The 22,460-nt window shown below is 38.1% G+C and overlaps 2 protein-coding genes across 5 annotated transcripts in view; one reads left to right on the top strand and one right to left on the bottom strand.

Annotated features, from left to right (window-relative positions):
* LOC134384028 (uncharacterized) overlaps positions 1 to 22,460 on the top strand; it is a 202,866-nt gene that overhangs the window by 120,843 nt on the left and 59,563 nt on the right. The window lies entirely within an intron of this gene.
* Positions 5,263 to 5,958, bottom strand: LOC134383954 (ribosomal protein uL24-like). Its single transcript, XM_063105497.1, has one exon. It carries the CDS (start codon positions 5,914 to 5,916, stop codon positions 5,479 to 5,481), a length of 438 nt encoding a protein of 145 aa, XP_062961567.1. The 5' UTR covers positions 5,917 to 5,958; the 3' UTR covers positions 5,263 to 5,478.

Genomic DNA, 22,460 nt, shown 5'->3' with positions numbered 1-22,460 from the left:
GATTGTTAAGAATATGCATTTATTCAATTGTATTGGAGCAACATTGTTTTTGGTTATATTTTGTATATATTTTGTTTATATTTTATTTGGGGGTTATTTGCTTTTTTATGATTGAGTAAATGTATTTTTAAGAATCCTGCAATGTCATAAAATATTTTCACTTGACTTAAACTCCTTTTTCTATTATGTGCTTTGTTTTTGGTTTTATGATTTCTGCAATAGCAGAGCGAGCTGGCAGAATATTAACCAGTGCTCATGAGTATTTAAGGCTGTCATTTTTCATGAAATACTAGTGAATATTAGAGGCTAATTCTTTTTACTTTATTCTTTTCGGAGCATATGATCTACAACTTGAAATATTGAAGTATCAAAAAGTAAATATTTTAGATCATTTTAAAGGAGTGAAAATACTCTAGATAATAAAATTTAGCCTCATAAGTGGAATCTGGATTTTAAAGTATCACTTAAGTCACAAAGATTCATCATCCCTACAGTAATGATATATTTTAACATTTACACTTAAATCCAGGACAAGGTAGCCATGACTAAATAGTAAAAGTTAATATTATCAGACTTTTTACATGATTTTGTTTTAAACTTTGAATGGATACATCGAAAACCTGGGTACTTGAAATATCAGTAGTTGTTTTCGTACTTTACTGAAAAGTAGAGATTGTCCTCTCTTGATAGAGTTTTGGCTTGAATTATAAATCTCATCTTTAATAATAAAGAGATATCGGTGATCAACTTGGCAGTGGCTTCTCCTTGGGTCTAACTACTAGCATGCATCTCTGTTTCACATGCTGTATGTCTGTAATCCTAAAGGAAGTAACACCTTTTATCTTAGTTTGTGGGTTTTTCCTCAGTATACTCTCATCATATTTATTGTCAATACACCTTTTTTCTTCTCTGTCAATTTGGAATCTTTCAACTACTTGGTGCTCGTGTATTGTTTTCCAGTACTGTGGTCAGAATCGGCACGAGTGCCTTTCTATGCAGACTAAATGGAAATTTGAAAAAAGAAAAATTTCTGGTCATTCTGACTTACTGTGGATTATCTGTGACAGCCATCCTTTACCCTGCCAGCCAATCAGGGTCCAGGCTACTAACAGGAGTTTTCAAGTTTCTGAAGTTTCACTTGGGGCATGGAGAGTAAATGGTTATCTTTGATTCTGAAATTTCCAGACTGCTTTTCAAAATTAAATGATTTTCAGTTACCTGGTAGTATGTTGTCTTTGTTACCTACTCCATCTTTTGGGGTGCATAATCAAGTATTGACCATGCATGTTGTCTGAAAAAAACTAATAGCCTCCCCAACATGAAGCTGACAATGGAAGGCAGATGAAATAGATTTCACAATTCTTTATTTTTCATGTACTTTAAAATAATCTATGAGTCAAGACATTCTTATGCTCCAAAGAATAATTTCAAGACATAGGTTGAAGTGTTTTAAAAAGTTGTGGTTTTTTTCACTCAAGTTGTGAAATTCAGGGGCTCAGCAAGCATAATAAAGGCAGGATGGTATGATGGTGAGGACTGGACTGGGCTCTTGAGGCAGAAACCTCCTGGGCTCAGGTCTCAGCTCTGCCACTTGCTCATGGTGGGATCAAGTTACTTCACTTCTCTAAACCAGCCCACTTCAAGTGGGGATAAAACAGTGTCATGGTACGTGAGGTGATGGTTGTCAGACTGAGTGCCTAATACATGATAAGCACCTAGTAAGAGGGATTATCATATAAAACAAGAGGAATGAATAAAGAATGTTAGAACCAGTGTTTCTTTTTTCCTTTATGTTGATTGGTAAGAGATTTTAGGTCAATGCCAATGGGACATGTATTTTGAAGAACCTTGCCCTGGAACCATGAAATTATTTAAAGTATGTTTTGAGCACCTGTTATGTACAGAGCACTTAGTAAGTATTGAGACACACGGGGTACCTAAAAGTCACAGTCCTGAAGGAGCTTACAGTAAAGTTGAGAGAACAGTTCAGTTCAACAAGTATGTATTGATTGCCTCTTGTGTACAAGGCACTGTACTAGGCTCTGCAGAAAAATAAGGAAACCATTGACCCTCACTTCAAGGAGCTTATATTGCAGTAGACAAGATAAGTACTGAATGACTATAAATAAAGCCAGGCAATATTGAATTCCAAGAAAGAAAATACTGCAGATATTCAAAGGAGACAGCGTTCATGTCTGTTGGGGTATCAGGACCTACTTCATGATAGAGCTGGTATTTATGATGGGCCTGAAAGTATGGAATAAGGACGAATGCCCCAGGCAGAAGTAACAGATGGGGGGCCGGCCCTGGCCGACCCCGTGGCTTGCTCGGGAGAGTGCGGCGCTTGGGTGCACAGTGACGCTCCCGCCGTGGGTTCGGATCGTATATAGGGATGGCCGGTGCGCTCACTGGCTGAGCGCGGTGTGGGCGACACCACGCCAAGGGTTGCGATCCCCTTGCCGGTCACAAAAAGACTGAAAAGGAAAAAAAAAAAAAAAGTAACAGATGGAACACACAAGACATATTTAATAAAAGGCACGTAGTATTGTTTGGGGAGTGACAGGGATGGGGAAAAGGTGTCGGTAGGGAAGCAGTGAGAGATTAGAATCACAATGCCGGTGGTATAATATATAGAACCTTGATATCCAGCTGAGGGGTCTGAAATTAATGCAGTGGATTATGAGGAAGCTTTGAATGTTTTTAAGCCAGGGACTGGCAGGATGGGATTACAATTCGGGAGAGTTAATGTGACAGCAGCAGGTGTAATATGGATTGATATGGGGAGCCAAGCTGGGAGACCGGTCCTAATAGTTTTTGCAAGAGGCAATGAGTCTGAACCCGTAGTGACATGGAGAATAGAAGAGATTTGGGTAAGACTGCAGAAGTAGAAGCAGCAAGGTTTGACAGCTCATTGCATATGAAAGGAGGTAGAAGGATCAGGAGATAATGATAATACCACCTGGAAAGATGATGGATTGGCGGTGGTGAGAATAGGTAGTGACCTCAATGACATGGTGAAATCAGTAGGAAGATTGTGTTTGACAAAAATATAAGGTGTTTACTTATTTATTCGTGATTCATTCTTGCCCACCCTTAAAAATCTCATAGTATAGTGCACAAGAGAGAAAGGTAAGCCACCGAGCACACGACAATGTAATAAATGCAGTAACAGAACACCTGCCGATTCTTAGCCTCTAGGCCTGGGGAAAACAAAGGCACATGGGACAGAAATCCCAACCTCGGGAGCTCACTTTCTGGTAGCTCGATGGAAGGCATGTGACTGAATGACCACAGTTCAAGGTACAGTGTGAAAGCAGAGGCTGGTGTTGGGCAAGCAAAGCTTTAAGAACTTGCGGAGCACCCATGTGGAGAAGTCTAGTGAACGAGTTGAAATGAAGGTGTGGCACTCGGCAGCATTGCTTGGGACATATTGGTTGTTCAATATATTTTTGTTGGCTTGAATGAATGGATGAATGAATCCGTAAGCATAGTTGGACCTGGCGGTGCTCATTTGGATTGATTTGATAGCTGAACACTCGGGAATAAATGAGGCAGCCAAAGGGAAGAGAAGAGACCATGGTCAAAGAAAGTATCTTCAGACTTCAAGGTCCACTTCAAAACCCTCTGTTTGTGGTATTTGTGCCTATGTGAGACTTTGGTTTTTGTCTTACCACTGCCGTCTTTGCTCACCATGTCCCGCCCCATCGGTGGGTTTCAGTTTTTCTAAAGTCCGGATTCGTACTCAGAACTTCCACACTTGCTGTTCCCAGCCTAGAATATGCCTTTCCCCTCAACACTCCACCCCCTCATTTTTGCCTGGGTTTACTCTTATTTATGCTTAAGGCTACAGGCTAAATTTAGCTGTCTGGGGAAAGCCTCTCCAGACAGTCCCAACCAAGTTCGTGCTCCTTCATTCTCTCTGATTACATTTGTGATTTCCTTTATAGTACTCAGAAAAACTGTTTCAGAATAACTATTTGTGAGTAATTTGCTTAATATATATATCTGTCTTTTAGACTGTAAGCTCAGGAGACTAAAAACTTTATCTTTTTGGTTTACAGTTAAATGTCTAGCACCTAACAGTGCATAGCACCTAGTAGTTGCTCAATAAATGCTTGAGACCTCCTGTTACTTGAGCCTTTTGACCATGGTGTCTATGGATGGAGATCATGCTGGTTTTCTGAGGCCGATGATGAATCATTTGTATGTCAAACATTTATGTACTCTCAAAACAAAGATGTGCATTTATTCCAATTTTCATCATTGCTTAACATCCATTCATTCCACTTTGCCTCTCTCAGACTTTAATTTCTTCTTAAGGAAGGTGGTGTGAAATAGTAGCATTGGCTTTGCATTATACAATACCAATATGGATCCTAGATCCACTATTTCTAGCTTTATAATTTTGGCTAAATATTTAAAACTTCTGTACTTCGGGCCGAGCCCGTGGCGCACTCGGTAGAGTGCTGCGCTGGGAGCGCGGCGACGCTCCCGCCGCGGGTTCGGATCCTATATAGGAATGACCGGTGCACTCACTGGCTGAGTGCCGGTCACGAAAAAAAAAAACGACAAAAAAAAAAAAAAAAAAAAAAAAAACTTCTGTACTTCAAGTTTCTCATCTGGAACCTGGGGAATAACAAAATTTTTTAAAGTATTTCAAGAAAATGTGGGAGAATATGTTTAGAATCTTAGCAAAGGGAAGCTTTCTTAAACAAGACAGCAAAAGCCGAAAACAGTTTTTTTCATTACATCAAAATTAAATACTTTTGTAAAATAGAATAACTACAAAAAGTAGTTAGTAGATAGGCAAGGGCCTGGTAGGAAATATTTTTGGTAAGTAGAAGGCAAAGCATTAGTATCCAGGATTTAAAAAGAACACTTGTAAATAATTTTTTAAAAGATAATTAGAAAAATAGGTAAATGAACAGATGGTTCACAGTAGAGGATATTGGATGATATGCATATGAAAATATGTTCCAGGTCACTAGTTTTCTGAATACTCTCTTAACCAAGTTTCTGCAAGTCCCTCTCTGCAAGATGCTGATTACAGTGCGCTCGCCTGGATGGCTGGTGGGCTACTCTCTAGAACACCCCTGTGCTTTTGCTCCCACAGTTAATTGTGTGTTTTCCAGGAGCCAGGGTGCTGGTTCCCAAACCAGTTTATACTGGTTGAAAGTCATTGTAATTATGTAATATTTATTTATTTACTTATTTATTTACTTATTTATTTATTTATTTATTTATTTATTTATTTATTTTATAATAAGATGGATTTTACTTATAAAACATTGCAAATACCATTCAGAATTAGGAAACATTTCCAAATTAATCAAAGTCGCAAATGTGGATATAGAGCCACAGATCAGTAACAAAACAGAAGGCAAATGAAACGTTCCAGAGAAATCTTGAAAAATTCCAAAGAAACACACACTAGGCTAAAAATTTGCAGTTAAACCGTGGCTGCACAACAGGTTAGATTCACTCCTGCATTTTCTCAATAAGTTCTTCCTTATATTTGCCTTTCTCTTTTCCAACTTGTCGAGACTTGGCTTTTCGTTCAAGGATTTTTTTCCGATCTTTGTCCAGTTTTAGCCTGGTGATAACCACCTTGCTTGGGTGAATGCCCACATGGACAGTTGTGCCATTAGCCTTCTCACGCTGCACTCGCTCTATGTAGATGACATATTTCTTTCTGTACACCTGGACTACCTTGCCAATTTGCTGACCTTTGTAGTGTCCTCGAACCACCTGGACCTCGTCGTCCTTGCGGATAGGCATAGAGCGGACATTGTACTTCTGCCGCAGCTCCTTGGAGAGCGGGGACGACATGATCTTCCTGCGCACGTGCGAGGGGGCATTGAAGTGGCGTTTGCGGTTTTTGCTGCGGTCCGAGGTCACGAAGGGGTTGAACTTCATGGTGGCCGTCTGGCGCCGGGAGCACTCAAGCCGTGCGCCGTAATTATGTAATTTAGTTAAATAATATGCAGACCAATGAAACACAAGGGTGGAAAGAGCTGTTTTGGTGAAAATTAAATTGAATGCTTTGGAAAGTTGATGAAGGCAAATTACTAAAAGCTTGTTAAATTAAATTAAATTCTGTACTCAGATTATTTCACTAGGTCTTTACATTTTCACTTCACTTAAGAAACCAAAACAGGGAATCTTAGATGTACATTAAGGATACGGTTAATGCAGAAAGCGAATGTGGATCCCTTGTCAATCGTTCCTTACTTAAAGAAGAAGCCTTGTTCCTGTGTGAAAAGATGGGAGAGGAAATGCACATTTATATAATTTAAAATAAAATCGTATGCTTAATGCGTATACACATTTTTATGTAATGCTGCTTTAAGTCACTGTTTTATTTAATTACCACTCTGGATGGTGTTGCCTGGTACCACTTTTCTTGTAAGTAGGGAAATGCAAATTAAAACATGATTCCATCTTTTCACCTATTAGTTGCACAAAAACTTGAAGTTTGATAATATCAGATTTTGGCATGGCTGTAAGAAAATATGTATTCACATACTAGTGGTAAACATTTTGGAGGACAATTTGACAGTATCTATTAAACTTTAAACATGCACACCCATGACCCAGCACTTCCACATCTTGCTGTCCACCCAAGCAGTTGCCTGTGTGCATAAGGAAGCTTGCACAAGACATTCACTGCAGCATTGTTTATATCTGTGAAAATTTGCAAATAACCTTTTTGCTTGTCAATAGGAGAATGATATAGTCATACCATACTCTAGGCAGCCGTTAAAAATAATGTTAGAACTATATGAATGTCATGGGAAAATCATACAAATTGTAGAATGGACATGTATGGTATGATGCCATTTAAGGTTTTTTAATAAAACAAAACAACAACACTGTATTTTCTATGGATACCTATATATGTGCAGGGATTCATGGATGGATACCGCAGTCGATGGGGGACTTAAGCATACCGAGGCCTAGTTTCCTGCTCTGTAAAATGGGGATAATAACTGAATCTACTTTAGTAGGAAGTTGTGAAAATTAAATAAGAAATGCCTGTTAAGTCTTAGCACAGTTCTTGGCGTGGAAAATCCATTGTTGGCTTTGATGATGTTACTTTTATTAATGGGGTTGGCTTGGGTGGTAATGGATGAGAAAAAATTGGGTGTGATGGTAAAAGAGGATTTTTATCCTTAAACGTAATGTTTTAAATTTTTTAAAGAAAATATGAGTATATGATTTGTGTAACTTCAAATTGGTTTTTAAAAAGGGAGAGAATAATAACAAAAACTCTGATTTTGACTACCTGGACATTTGTAAGTAGGATTATTACTATTTTCTCATTGTCTTACATACCTTCCGTGTTTAGTCCTTCTCCGAGTCTGATTAACAAGTGAGGACTGTTAAGACGTGGTTAGAAGGAAACCCAAGGATCATCTGGCTTCACTTTATCTTGGTTAGTGTTTTGCACATAAATATTTTAAAGGTGTGTCACCCTACACTTGGCAGCGTTCAGACCCCTTGGCCTCTCCAAAGTAAGCATCCTGACAAGTAAAGGAAGTTCCAGTTTTAGTTTTGTAGAGATCCTTCCTACTATACAATAAAACATCTTGTTTTCCTTAATTAACATTTACTATTCTCAAGCCATCCTCCCTTAAGAATTATTAAATATGGAGCATTTTTTTTAAATGTATTTCCTAGATTTACATGCATTACATTGGCTTTTGTTCATTGTTTCAAGATATCTTTGCGTAAATGAACATATTATTTTCTGCCAGATGACACATATCACGGTTGGTTGAGCTACTGGTTTCAGTCTTATCCATAGAGTTGAAGGCTCATTTGAAACCCCCTTGTCTAAGTCACCAATGCCTTGTCAGGAAAGGAAAGTAGAATCAAGTTTTAGTGTGAGTACTTCCTCCTCCTGACGTTGAGTTTGTTAGAGCTTCTGTACTATCTTCAGTGCATTGAATCTTCAATAAATGGCAGGACATCCAACTGCAGAAACGAAGACTCAGAAATTAGACGACATCTTTGATGAGAGGAAATGCTCCAGAAACCCATGAGAAGTCTCTTTGGAGCAGTGGCACCCAGCTGGTGAAACGGGGAAGTGGCCCCGACCCACAGGATGTGCCGTGGTTGAAGCAGCCCCATGCAAGGGGGCTCATGTTCGCCAAAGCTTTGTATTGGTTGACAGCCCAAACACAAACCAGAGAATATTCTGGAATTCCATTCCATAACTGTTGGTCAGTAGGAAAGCTAAGTGCTCAAGACCACAGTCACCATATCACTCTAATTATTAGAGTATACCATGCGTGTGAGGAATAAAAGGCATGCGAATGAACGTTGTAAACTTTGAATCACTAATAAAATGTTTGTTATAATAAGATACATACATTCCCTTATAGACATTCTTATAATTAGGAATCCTCTAAGGGTCCATTTGAACTCTTCTTTTTAACAAATACTACCATATTTACTTTTCCTGTGTCTCTATAGAGCAGCTAATATAATAGCAAACTGACCTGTCTGTTTAGTTTGTTCCTGATGATTTTAGAAATGACTGTTTAAGTGCTAGACCTCAAATGCAAGGCCAAATAATTATTTTTAGAAATCTGATAAGGCAAAAGACCATGACTTTGAATTGTCCCAATTTCCCAAGCCATTTAAACATTACCAGTAATTTGGAGAATGAGGTAAAATAAACTAACAAGAGTAAAACTGGTACTAGTAGGCAAAGTGTCAAGCTATCTGAAGCCCCTCATTTCTCCTTCTGTCCTTCCTTCCAGCTGCAGGTTGGGTTTGAGCTCAGGCTGGGGCTGGGATGGGTCGTGGGGGAAGGTCTGGACTGGAGAGAGGTTCTTGCTTGTTTGGAGGACCTCTTCAGGACTGAGGATTTCCCCAAACCAAAATGAAGACAGAGAGTGGTTCTGGGTATCTGATTTAGATGGCATGTACCCTTTCTTAGAAGAGCTTCACTAACACCATGTTAGCGTCAGACTCATCCTCAAAAATCCCTGGGTTCTGACTCAGTTTCCTTCCCTGTTCTCTCATGTATGTTATGATGTTGACATCAGCCTGAAGTTCTTCTAGATGATTAGAGGAATAATGTTAGCATCCCAGACCTGATCTGCCTGAACATTCTCCTTTCTTAAGGGAATAACGGCGCATGTGAGGAGAAGGTTTTTGTCAGTGCCCTTCTCTTCTGTTGTGTTTGTTGTGTATAGGAGGACTAGGAGGGAAGAGTGGTACCTCTTCATCGATCTTGGAAGACTTCCTTTACCCAGCAAGCACTTTTGCATTACTTGAGCCAAGCACATTCAAGGTCTTGGAGATTATTCTGGAACTGTGGTAATTTACTTTAGAGTAGAAGAGGATTAGAGTTTATTTTAATTCTCTAAGGATGAGATTTGTTGAGTCAGTCTTCTAAGTTTCAAGTGTTAAATAGAAGCAAAGTCCCTGATTCAGGAACAGAATGTAAAAAAAATAAAATAATGTGCACAAAAGTGTTTTGTAAACACAAAGCCCAAGACAAATTATGATTATTGTTATTCCTAGTTAAAAGGACACCTGGATTCATTTTTGTTAGTTGCTATTTTATGGTGGAAACAAAGTTAAGCACAGCATACTATATTTTTTTTGCTTGTAAGAAAGAGTTAATTCCTGCTTCCCTTGAAGAAAGAGTTCTATCACCATAGCACATTTCAGTCTCCCAGGAAGAAAGGGTCATGTCTGAACTTAACATACACAGAAATCAGTGACCCAAAGATGGTTTTTGAAACAACTACTACAATTTTCCCAAAAGATAGACATAGCAGAACGTGACTGAAATCCTATTTCAAATGGCTTTTTCTCCTTTCCATGCTAATATGCTGAACTGAGCATGCGCTGGTGAACACAGTGTTAGAGTCTCAGTACAATATATCTGTTGAATAAATGCCTATTTCAATGTCATCATTCCTCACTGTCAGCTAGAGGCTGTAGTGAAGTCTGATATGGGTTGAATGTTTGTCCCTCCATGTGGAAGATCGATTCCCAAAGTCTCAGTGTTGAAAAAGGGCCTTTAGGAGGTGACTGCATCATGAGGGCGCTGCCCTCATGAATGGATTAATCCATGAATGGGTTTATGGATTATTGGGTTGTCATGGGTGTGGACTGGTGGCTTTCTAAGGAGAGCACATGAAAGTGCTCTTACCATTCTCACCATGTGATACCCTGCATTGCCACTGGACTCCGTACAGAGTCCCCACCAAGAAAAAGGCCCTCACCAGGTATGCCTCGTGGACCTTTGACTTCCCAGCCTCCAAAACTGTAGGAAGTTTAATTTTCTTTTAAATTACCCATTTTCAGGTATTCTGTTATTAAGCAACAGAAAGTATGAAGTATTTTTGGACAATAAGAATGGAATGGCAGGCCCTAACTGGGAGATCTGAGGAAATTCACAGAGGGCTGACAGTGCAGCAGGGCCTTGAACAAGACCAGGTTTTCACTGGCAGATGAAGTTGAGAAAGGGATTTCAGGCAGAAGGAATAGTGTGAACTATGCCTGGAGACGTGGCGTGAATAATGAGTGGTTTGAGAGGCTGATAGAATACATCGTGAAGTGTTTATTTGGCTAGTTGGTCTGTTTTAGCTTTTTTTTTTAGTCAGCGCATTAATTTCTGGTGTACCGATAATCACATTGTTTACCCAGTTGACAGCATTTGTAACTTCAGAATAAATAGAACAGACCTCTGCTGGTCTAATTTAAAGATTGAGGGTGTTGATAATGACTTCCCTTTTCCCAGCATTGTTGCAAAATGTGATTGCTTTTAAACATGCTTTCCTTGGATGCAAGGTGTTCTCTAGAAGTTATTGAACACGTTTACTCTAGATGTCTGCTGCCTAGTCAAGGAGAGCTTCTCAGTTATCCTCTGAAACTTTCCCTATTTAACATTTGGAAATTTCCAACACAAACAATACTTTTAGATTTCTGGCCTCTTCTCCAAGAGCAGGACCTTGATATTTAAGTAGAAAGTAGGAAGAAGCCCTCTTCAAAGCTTGATTCTGTTTGATCCACATGGTCATTTTAAATGTTGGATTTATTTATCTCAGTAAAACATGGGCATTTTTTACACATGTGGCCCAGTTACAACAGCTGAGTTGGGAGGAATGAGTGACAGCTGGGAGCCTCACCTAGGGCCTCGTAACCATTACTAGAGCACCTAGGACATTACTGTGGTGTCTTTTTTTCAGGTTGTTCAGATTTCTCTCTTAGCCCTTATGTGATGCTAAAAATAAAACCAAAGCGTACAAGTTTCAGTCGTCTCTTGGCAAACTCAGTGAGGGAGCTTCACCCAAAATTAATAATTTATGCTCTAGAGGTGAGAGTATCAAAAGAAACTATAATGTTTCCAAGACTCTGGGCTCTGATAAATGTCTCTTCTTGTGGACTTCATTTGTTAGCAAATAATATCCAGTATTAACAGAGACACAGGATTTACCAGCCTTTTGATTTTTGTTTTTAAAAGAATCTTGGTAATTCTGAAAACAGATTCTATACCTGTCACTCATAAAAGATAGAAATAAATAACTGGGCATAAAAAATTCATGCATCTTCTTTGGTGGGAGGAGAATTTATTGTTAAGCTTGTCAACATTATCACTGATATATAAAGATGCTATTGTAACGGCCTGCTTCACATTTATAATAGGGCTAATTTAGTTTATTTACTTGGCGCTTTGTATGATAATAAATGCCAAACTTCTCCTTTCCTTGAAAAGTAAAACAACTGATAATGACAACAATATTTTCCAAAACTTAATGAGCTGACTCAGTTTTTTGGTTCATATCCGAGTATGATGGTACGCTACAGATTTTCATTTACTGGCAAACCTGCTCATAACTGGATAATTTGAGGGCTTTTTAAATTTCAGGCAAATACTTCTTTCATGGGTGTTTACAGCTGAGGCCACTGAAACCAGAAACGAGAAAGGAATCTGGTGATTGGAGCTGGAATGAGAAGTAGGGGTTGGTCTCAGAAAGAAAGCAGAAGATTCGTTATTAGAACTGGGGTGCAGCAGTACTGACATGATTCTGGGTCTCCCAAATGCTAACCAGGGTTCCTTTCCTTCTCCCAAGCCTGAGACACACTGAGCCTGAAGGAAGTGTGGCAGGGCACACCAGCTGCAGACAAACAGAACAGAGAATCTCATTCTAGTGAAATGCTTCATAGGGATGGCTTAACACTCATAATGTTTAAGCTCGTATCAAAGAATCTCTACTGGCCAGAAGCTAGCCATCCAGTGAGATGAGGTAAACACCACTTAGGTATTGGATCTGGCTTACTCCTGTTATTCTCTTATTTAGTTATACTTTCAAAATTATTATTACTAGTTTTTTTATTTATAATTGACACATAATTGTACATACTTATGGTATATAGTGTGATACATGTATATACATTGTGTAATGATCAGATCAGGCTAATGACCATATCCATCACTTTAGATGTGTATTGTTTCTTTACAGTGATTACATTCAGAATCTCCTCTTGAAATATACACTACATTATTATTAGCTATAGTCACCCTACTGTGTAATAACACAGCGGAACTTATTTTTCCTGCCTACCTGTAACATTGTCCTGGTTAACCAACCTCTCCCTGTCCCCCCTGCCCTCTCAGTTCTCCAGCATCCGGTAACCACTGTTCTACTCTCAACTTCAATGAAATCTGCTTTTTTTAGATTCCACATAAGAGTGAGATCATGCAGTATTTGTCTTCTGATGCCTGGCTTGTTTCACTTAGCATAATGTCCTCCAGGTTCATCCATGTTGCCACAAATGACAGAATTTCATTCTGTTTTATGGCTGAATAGTATTCTCTCTCTCTCTCTCTCTCTATATATATATATATATATATATGTAATATATAGAATATATAGTATTATATATATATATACACACACACACACACACACATACACTGCATTCTCGTTATGCATTCATCTGCATATGGGCATTTAGGTTGATGGGCATTAGATACTTTTTACTTCTCCCTGTGTATAAACATATTGCTTGCTTGAATTACTTTAAAACATACTCGGGGAAATATAAAAGTGAATAAAAATTTTAAAAATCAGCCACAAATCCCATAACAAACAGTTATGTTTTTATGCCTCATATACATAGAAATATATTTTTTTCTAAACAAAAATGGATCTGAATTTCTTACAGAACTAAATATAGTCTTACCATATGTCTAGCAATCATGCTCCTAGGGTGTTTTCTCAACTGATTTGAAAAATTGTAGCCATACAAAACCCTTTATGTGAATGTTCATAATAGCTTTATTCAAAATCACCAAAACCTGGAAGCAACCAAGCTGTCCTTCAGTAGTAGGTGAGTAGACAGACTGTGGTACATCCATACAATGGAATATCACTCAGTGAGTGAAAAGGACTGGGCTAGCAAGCCAAGAAAAAAAATGCATGAATCCTAAGTGCACATTGCTACGTGAGAGAAGCCAGTCTGAAAGGTACACCCTGCATGATTCCACTTGTATGATATTCTGAAATGGGCAACACTGTAGAGATATAAACAGATGAGTGGTTTTTAGGTGCTTGTATCAAGAGAAGGGCTGAACAGGTGAAGCACAGGGGACTTGTTAGGGTGGTGAAACTATTCTGTATGGTACTGTAATGGTATATACATGCTGCTATGCATTTGTCAAAACTCATAGAACTTTACAACAAGGAGAGTGAACTTTAATGTATGTAAATTAAAAAAAACAACAACATTGAGGAGGTCTGAGGATCCCGGGATAGAATGCAGACAAAGGAATCTTACAGTATTACAAATACATGAAATAGCCTCATTTAAGAGATTTGGGGTAAAGGTGCTGACCTAAGGAACATTGGAAACGAGTGGAGACCATAAGACTAAAGGTAAAAGGAACTGTACGTAAGCACTGTACTCTATTATTTTTACTATGTAGATAAGAATTAACAATTCTGAAAACACTCTAAATATATCCTGAACGGAAAAATTAAGAAACAGATGGAGGATGGTGGAGCCAGGTTTCTCACTGCTGGAGTGGAAGGTTACAGACCTGCAACAGGAGATAGTTAGAATGACTCTGTGGCAGTGGATTAGAACTGGAGACATCAGTATGAGCTGATGTCTGGCCTAATATAGACAGAGATGGAAACATGTAAAAATATTGATAGATGTGTGTATGTACATGTGTTAACACACATATGTATATATATGTGCAGGCATGCACAAATGTGCATACGTATACATGTGTAGATGCATGTATTTATATATGTATAAATTACATATTTGTGCATAGATACATGTGTATATGTGTATGTACTGCTGTAGATTGGATGTTCCCCCCACCCCGACCTCACTGAGGCTCAATCCCCACTGTTAACTGTTGAAGGTGGGAAATCCTATAATGGTAATTGAGAGGTGGAGCCTTGAAGAGGTGATTAGGTTATAGGACCATGCTCTAGTGAATGGATTAATAATGATGGTCAGGGACATGGTTCTGAGGGCTTTAAAAGAGAGTGAATGAAGAAGTTAGGCTCTCTGCTCTCTCTGCTTCACCATATTCACAATGTGATTCTCTGCTGTCACTGTCACCACCACCAGGGCTCTCACCACATATGTTCCCTGGGCTTTGGACTTCCCAGCCTCAGAAACTGTAAGCAATAAATTTTGTTTTCTTATAAATTACCCAGTTCTGTGTATTTTGTTTTAAGCAACAGAAACGGACTAATATATGTACACATATGTGTTCTTGCTCTGTCCATTGAGAGGACCTAGAAGCAATGACACCCCACTAGTGACAAGCCTACCCAGCATCTAGATCTTGTTTCTAATACCATTCTCCAATAAAAAGAGCTAGAGCTCCTTGGAGAAATGGCTGATGCTAGGGCTGGATATATAAGAAGATCCTGGAGCATATTATAGTATCAGAAAGTCAGGAAGTGCACACACACACACACACGCAATGATGGGGTATGTCAAAGAAACAAAGGAGCCAAGTGAAAGAGCCCCTAATGGCCAAACCCAAAACAATTTAGGCAATAAAATTAATAACAAAGTAATAGACTGTACAATGAATCTAGTATATTATACGAAGTATAAAATAAATATCCCTGAGTCCATACTGATATAGATAAATGATTGAATAAATGAATGGAGAATTGATAAGTCTGTACAGAATACTTCCAAATCATTTACGTAGATATTTCCCTCTTGAGGAGATGGAGCATAACTTCACACTTCTTCAGGGTGGATTGCGCACTGACTTCCTTACAAAAAGTACAGTGGGGAAATGGGGAGAAAAGGATAACTTTACAGTGGAGAAGCCTGACAAACACTACCTCAGCCAGGTGATCAAAATTAATATCAATAGTGATGCTGTGTATGGCATGTACCCTTGATACAGTTTGATGAGTATGGCGTTTTATCTCTGTGCTCATCCTCCCAAACCCATAGCCTCAGGATAATCATGAGAAAAACATCATACAATTCCCAGTTGAGGGATATTCTACAAAATATCTGGTTAGTGCTCCTTAAAACGATCAAGGTCACAACAATGACGTCACTACGATGGTGGAGTAGATGATCCCCAGTGCCACCCACCCCCACAACAGATCAACTTAACAACAATTAAAACTCAAAACTGCCATTCTGAAGCCACTGGAACGTGGGGAAAGAGGAAGAGACAAGCTGAGTCTGTGAAGATGTGGAAGGCCTTAGTGAGCGGGAGGAGGGAACACTCCAATCTCCCCAGCCTCAGGTGCTCCGCGGGCCAGTATGACACAGCACATGGAGCAGCTGTGTGCAGACAGCAAAGCTGCTGCAGCACTTTTTGCATGAAGCTACTTGGAGCCTACAGGGGAGAAGGGTTTGTGACTGCTAGAAGAAAAAATATCACTTTGGAGTGCCCCATCTCATTTCCCAAGCCAATGTAGCTCCTTGCAAGATTTTCCTATTCCCACAGCACAAGGAAGGAAAGAAGGAAAGAATCACTTTGGAGAGCCCCATCTTTCCACCTTCAGGACCAGCATAGCACCATGCACCAAAAGGACAACTGGACCTGCTGTCTCACGTGTGCAAGGGGAGAATAGGAAGTGGGTGGGTGTCTGATTTGCCCATAGGTCTGTGAATCTTCAAGAGGGACTATTGCAGTGCCTGCCCCATAGAAAACCTTTGGAGTGCCATTGTGGGAGGCAGTGGCTAATACACCAGAGATGCATTGGGACACAGCATAGGCAGCTGATCTGTTTCCTGATCGGCATGGGTGCTACACAGTCAAGACCAGGGGCATGGTTTGCAGGAAAGACTCAGTCCTAGGCTGCATTTTCCACACAGCCCAGTTGCTTTTATGGAGTCCCCACACGACCAGGAATTGACTAAAAGACCAACAATTAAAATCAAGTTCACACAAAAAGTTTTCCCCAGATTGAGAAAAATAGCAGGGCAGCAATTTAGCTGAGGCACAGCATTCAGTCCCTGGTCTCCACAGTAGGTTTCCTCCAATCTGGGAAATGGCAGGACAGCAAATTAGTTCCAGTGGCAGTGTGTAAGTGGTGGTGGTTGCTGTTAATCCAGCACAGAACAAAAAAAACCCAAAGACCAGAGACAAAGGTCTCATACTGAGCAGGAAAGGTCTAACACCACCAAGGAGCACCTATAAAACCTGAAAGAGGTAGACATCTCCTCAAATGTGCAGGCATCAATGTAAAGACACAAAGATAGAGAAAGAACAGAGAAATATGACATGACCAAAAGAAACCAACAAAGTTCCATCAGTGGACCCAGAAGAACACCTGATTTATGAAATGTCTGAAAAATAGTTCAGAATAATCCTCTTGAAGATGTTCAGGGAGTCATAAGAAAATACAGATAGAAAATTAAATGATATTTGGAAAATAAGCCATGGGCAGACCAAAAAGCTTGACAAAGAAATAGAATCAGTTAACAAAAACCAATTAGAAATTCAAGAAATAAAGAATACGTTTTCTGAACTGAAAAGCTCAATAGAAAGTTCTAACAGCAGACTTGATCAAACAGAGAAAATAATCAGTGAACTCAAAGACAGAACATACACAATTACCCAATCAGAGGAGAAAAAAGAATAAGAAAAAATGAAACAGAATTGCAGCAATTACGGGATGGCTTCAAGCAAAATAACCTCCACAGAATTGGCATACCCTAAAGAGACGAAAAAGGAGGAGAACTAGGAAGTATGCTTAAGGAAATAATGGCTGAAAATTTCCTAAGTATGGAAAAAAGATGACAGAATCCAAGTACAGGAAGCAGTTCAGAGGTCACCAATCAAATTTAATCCAAAGAGGAGCACTGCAAGGCACATCATAATCAGATTACCAAAAACTAAAGACAAGGAAAGGATACTGAAAGCAGCAAGAGAAAAGAAACACATAACATTCAACAGAACCACAATATGGCTTTCAGTGGATATCTCAGTAGAAACCCTACAGGCCAGCAGAAACTGGGGCAATATACTCAGAGTGCTGAAGGAAAAAGACTGTCAGCCAAGCATTCTGTATCCAGCAAAACTAACTTTCAAATATGAAAGAGAAATAAAGTCTTTCCCAGACAAACAAAAGCTAAGGGAATTCATCAACACTAGACCTGCCTTACAAGAAATGCTAAAGGGAGTTTTGCAGTCAGAAAGAAGACAACACTAAAGTGTAACAGAAAACATTTGAAAGACTTAGTCTCAGGCTGGATTTTCCTGTCACTTGCAAAGTAAGTACACAGACAATCTCAGAATACTTCAATATTGTAAGGGTAGTGAATAAACCACTTGTATCTTTACCATGAAGACTAAAGGACAAACCTGATAAGATAATAACAAATACAACAACCATGTAAGAGATAGGCAATATTAGAAATTGAAACAATAAAATGTTCAAAAGTGGGAAAAGGGGAATTATGTCAAAGTATAGACTTAGCTATGTGGGTTTTTTTCTAGCACTCAAAGTTAAGATGTTAGTGTAAAATAATCTGTTATAACTATAACATTTTTTATAAGCCTCATGGTAACCATAACACAAAAACCTATAATAGACACACTAAAAATAAATAGTGAGAAATCAAAATGGACTACTTGAGAAAATCACTTTATCACAAAGGATGACAGTAAGACAAGAAAAAAGGAAAAAAGGATCTACAGAAAAACCAGAAAATGGCAAAATGGAAGTAACAAGTCCTCATACATAACAATAATAACTCTAAATGTAAATCCCCCAATTAAAAGACACACAGTGGCTGAGTGGATTATAAAACAAGAAGCAACAATATGCTTTCTGCAAAAAAACTGACTTAACCTATAAAGACACACTCTAAGTGAAAATGAAGGGATGGATAAAGATATTTCATGCAAATGGAAACCAAAAAAGAGCAGTAGTATCTTGTATTAGTCCATTTTTGTGTTACTATAACAGAAAACCTGAAACTGGGTAATTTATATAGTAAAGAGGTTTATTTGGCTTATGATTCTGGGACAGCTGCATCTGATGCGGGCCTCAGGCTGCTTCTACTCATGGTGGAAAGTGGCAGGCAGCCGGCGGGCACAAGCCAATCACATGGCGAGACGAAGTGAGAGAGAGAGAGAGAGAGGTGCCAGGGTCCTATAAACAACCAGCTCTCACAGGAACTAATAGAGCAAGAACTCACTACCTCACACACTGGGCACTAATCTATTCAAGAGGGATCCCCCTATAACCCAAACAATCTATTCAAGAGAGTTACCCCTATAACCCAAACTGCTCCCAATATTGCCAAGTTGTGGATCAGATTTTGACACGAGCTTTGCGAGGGACAACACATCCAAACTCTGTAATAGCTATATGTATATCAGATAAAATGGACTACAAATCAAGGAAAGTAAAAAAGATAAGGAAGGCTATTATATAATGCTAAAGGGATCAATTCAACAAGAGGATATAAAATTCTAAGTATATACTCATCCAAACACCAAAACACCCAGATATATAAAGCAAATACTGTTATACATAATGGGATAGATAGACTTCAACAAAGTAATAGTTGGGGACTTTAATACCCCACTTTCATCAAAGGAGAGATCATCCAGGCAGAAAATTAACCAAGGAACATCAGAGTTTATTTCCACTCTCAACTAATTGGACCTAATGGTCATTTACCAAACATTACATCCAAGAGCTGCAGAATACACATTCTTCTCAGCAGCACATGGAACATTCTCTAGGATAGACCATACATTAGGTCACAAAACAAGTCTAGACAAATTTAAAAATCATATCAACTATCCTGTCCAACCCCTACCAAATAAAACTAGAAATCAGCAACAGAAGGGACACTGGAAATTGTACAAAGTTATGGAAATTAAACATCATGCTCCTAAACATCAAATGGATTAAAGAAGAAATTTAAAAGAAAGTTTAAAAATTTTTGAGAGACAAAAGAAAATGAAAGCACAACATACTAGAACCTATACGACACAGCCAAAGCAGTTGTAAGAGGGAAGTTTATAGCAATAAATGCCTACATCAAAAAGCAGAAAGACTTCAAATAACCTAATGTTAAACCCCAAGGAACTAGGGAAAGAAGAACAAATGAAACTCAAAATTAGTAGGAGAGAAATAACAAAGATCAGTGCAGAAATAAAATAATTCAAAATTTAAAAAACAACGTGAAAGATCAATGAAGCAAAGAGTTGGTTTTTTGAAAAGATAAAACCAACAGCTAGACTAATAAAGAAAAATAGAGGGAAGACAAATAAATGAAATCAGAAATGAAGGAGACATTACAACTGAAACCACAGAAATGCAGAGGATCATAAGAGACTATTACTAACAACTACATGCAAACTGGAAAACCTAAAAGAAATTAATGAATTTTTGGACATATAAACACCTTACCAAAGCTGAATCATGAAGAACTAGAAAACTTAAACAGACCAATAATGAGTAATGAAATTGAAATAGTAATAAAAATTTTCCCAACAAAGTAAACCCCAGGACCAGATAGCTTCATTGCCAAATTTTACCAAACATTTAAAGAAGAACTAACACCAAGTCTTCTCAAGCTCTTCTGAAAAATTAAAGAGGAGGGAATACTTCCAAACTCATTCTACAAGGCCAGCATTACCCTCATACCAAAACTGGAAAAAGACACAGCCAAAAAGAAAACTACAGACAATATCCCTAACGAACTTAGTAGCAAAAAACCTCAACAAAATACTAGCCAATAGAATCTAACAACACATTAACACATTAAAAAGGTCATTCACCACGATCAAATGGGTTTCATCCCAGCAATGCAAGGATGGTTCAGCACATGCAAATCAAGAAATGTGATAAGTCACATCAACAGAATGAAGGAAATAAATCTTATGATCATTTCAGTAGATGCAGAAAAATCATTTGATAAACTCCAACACTGTTTCGTGATAAAAACACTCAACAAATTAGGTATAGAAGGAATGTACATCAACACAATAAAGGCCATATATGACAAACCCACAGCTGATATCATACTGAATGGACAAAAAGTGAAGGTTAAGATCTGGAACAAGACGAGGATGCCATCTTTCCCCATGCTTATTCATCATAATATTGGAAGTTGCAGGCAGTGCAGAAAGGCAAGAGAAAGCAATAAAGGGCACCCAAATTGGGAAGGAGGAAGTCAAACTGTCCCTATTGGCAGATGACATGATCATATACATAGACAACCCTAAAGAGATTCTTGATTGTAATTACCACAAAGAAAAGATAAATGTTCAGAGGATGGGTAGCTATCTAGCCTAAGTGAATCATTGTACAATATTTGCATCTATTTAAACAACACACTATAGCCCACAAATATGTACAATTAAATTTAAAATTTAAAAAGTAAGATAAAAGCGATCGAGGTCATCAAAAACAAGGAAAATCTCAGAAATTATCACAGCCAAAAGGAGTCTGTGGAGACATAGCACCTACATGTAATGTGGCATTTTGAATGGGATTCTGGAACAGAAAAAGGACACTTAAGTAAAAACTAAGAGTATGTGAATATTATGTTTATCATATATCACATTGCTTCATTAATTATGGCAATTGTACCATCTAATATAAGATGTTATTAAAAGAAGAAGCTGGGTGTGAGGTATACGGAGTATATCTCTGTACTGTCCTCACAATTTTTATGTAAATCTAAAGCTATTCTAAATTATAAAATTTATTTATGGATAAAATGGACCTATATATGCAGACTGTGAATATACCGTAATTTAACTGATACTTTACTGAACAACTTTCCATAGTATTTGTATCTCCAATTCTTCCCTTAGGATAAACACCTCCATGTAGTATTATTGTGACAAAGGTTTTTTTTGATGCCCATTTCTTCTCCCTTTGCCACTATGGATAATTTTACAAGTTTTAGTTCTTTATAAACAACTTGTATCTTTTTGTTTTGATTTGCACTTTCTTTGATTACTAATGAGTTTGCACTTTCTAAAATGGGTTTATAAGCTAAAATGTAAGGTCCACAAGAGTGAGATCCCTGTCTGTTTTATTCAGGACCTGATGTAGAACAGGTACTGACAAATATTTGCTGAATATATGAATATATTGTAATTCTTATGTCTTCCTTTGGCTGGAATGTTATGTTTTCCTTTCATTGGAATCTAGAAAAAAACAAAGGTAGGACTAAAGAATTTGTTAATTCTATTCTTACGGATGAATATAAAAGTGTAAGAATGGGCAGATTCATAAACAACTGCTAAGTCATAGTCTCCTCAGGCCTTATTCAGATAAGGTAGCCCATCATTTGATATGCTGCATATGAATTAGAACCAAGATAAAGCCCCATAAGAACATTGCATAAGATGGAAGGAATTACAACATATGCTGAAATGTCCCAGATTAAATATTCTTCCAGAGTCAATCATCCTCCCATTTATCTATACATGGTTCCATTCAATTGAAATATAGAACTGGTATAGCACTTTTTAAAATGGTGTTGAAATATGTGTCAGTTATTCCACTATTGTTGAATTAAACATACGAGTATAAATACAGCTGGGCAGCATAGTTTTGGTGGCTGCTAGATGATTTGGGTCATTCCGTAGTTTCACACTCCTAAAAAGGAACACCATTACTTAATGTTGTGTACTGGGAACATTAATATCTATGAGGCTCCTGCTTTCACCTTAGGTTAGCTTGTAGTATAGTAAAAGAAGAGAGAATTGAACTGAGACTAAATTCCTTAACTAAATTCCTTTTATTTTATTCACTTTTGCATAGAAAATACTCTCAAATATTACTTCGTAAAGTATATCATTTTGAGGAGGACATTGAGATTAGCTGTTAAAATAACAGAATTTTCTGAGTTGGAGGAATGGTGAATATTTTCACTCCTTAAATAGTGACAGAATCGCTGCATCTGAGCTTTTGCAATATGGTGGTATTTTAGGGAAAAACAAACATACA

This window comes from Cynocephalus volans, chromosome 8 (genome assembly GCF_027409185.1).
Source record: "Cynocephalus volans isolate mCynVol1 chromosome 8, mCynVol1.pri, whole genome shotgun sequence".
NCBI lineage: Eukaryota > Metazoa > Chordata > Mammalia > Dermoptera > Cynocephalidae > Cynocephalus > Cynocephalus volans.
The sequence above is the reverse complement of the archived record's forward strand: the minus strand, read 5'-3'. Positions and strand labels throughout refer to the sequence as shown.

Excerpts from the sequence above, each read along its gene's own strand:
- LOC134383954 (XM_063105497.1), bottom strand. The coding sequence starts at position 5,916 with ATGAAGTTCAACCCCTTCGTGACCTCGGACCGCAGCAAAAACCGCAAA.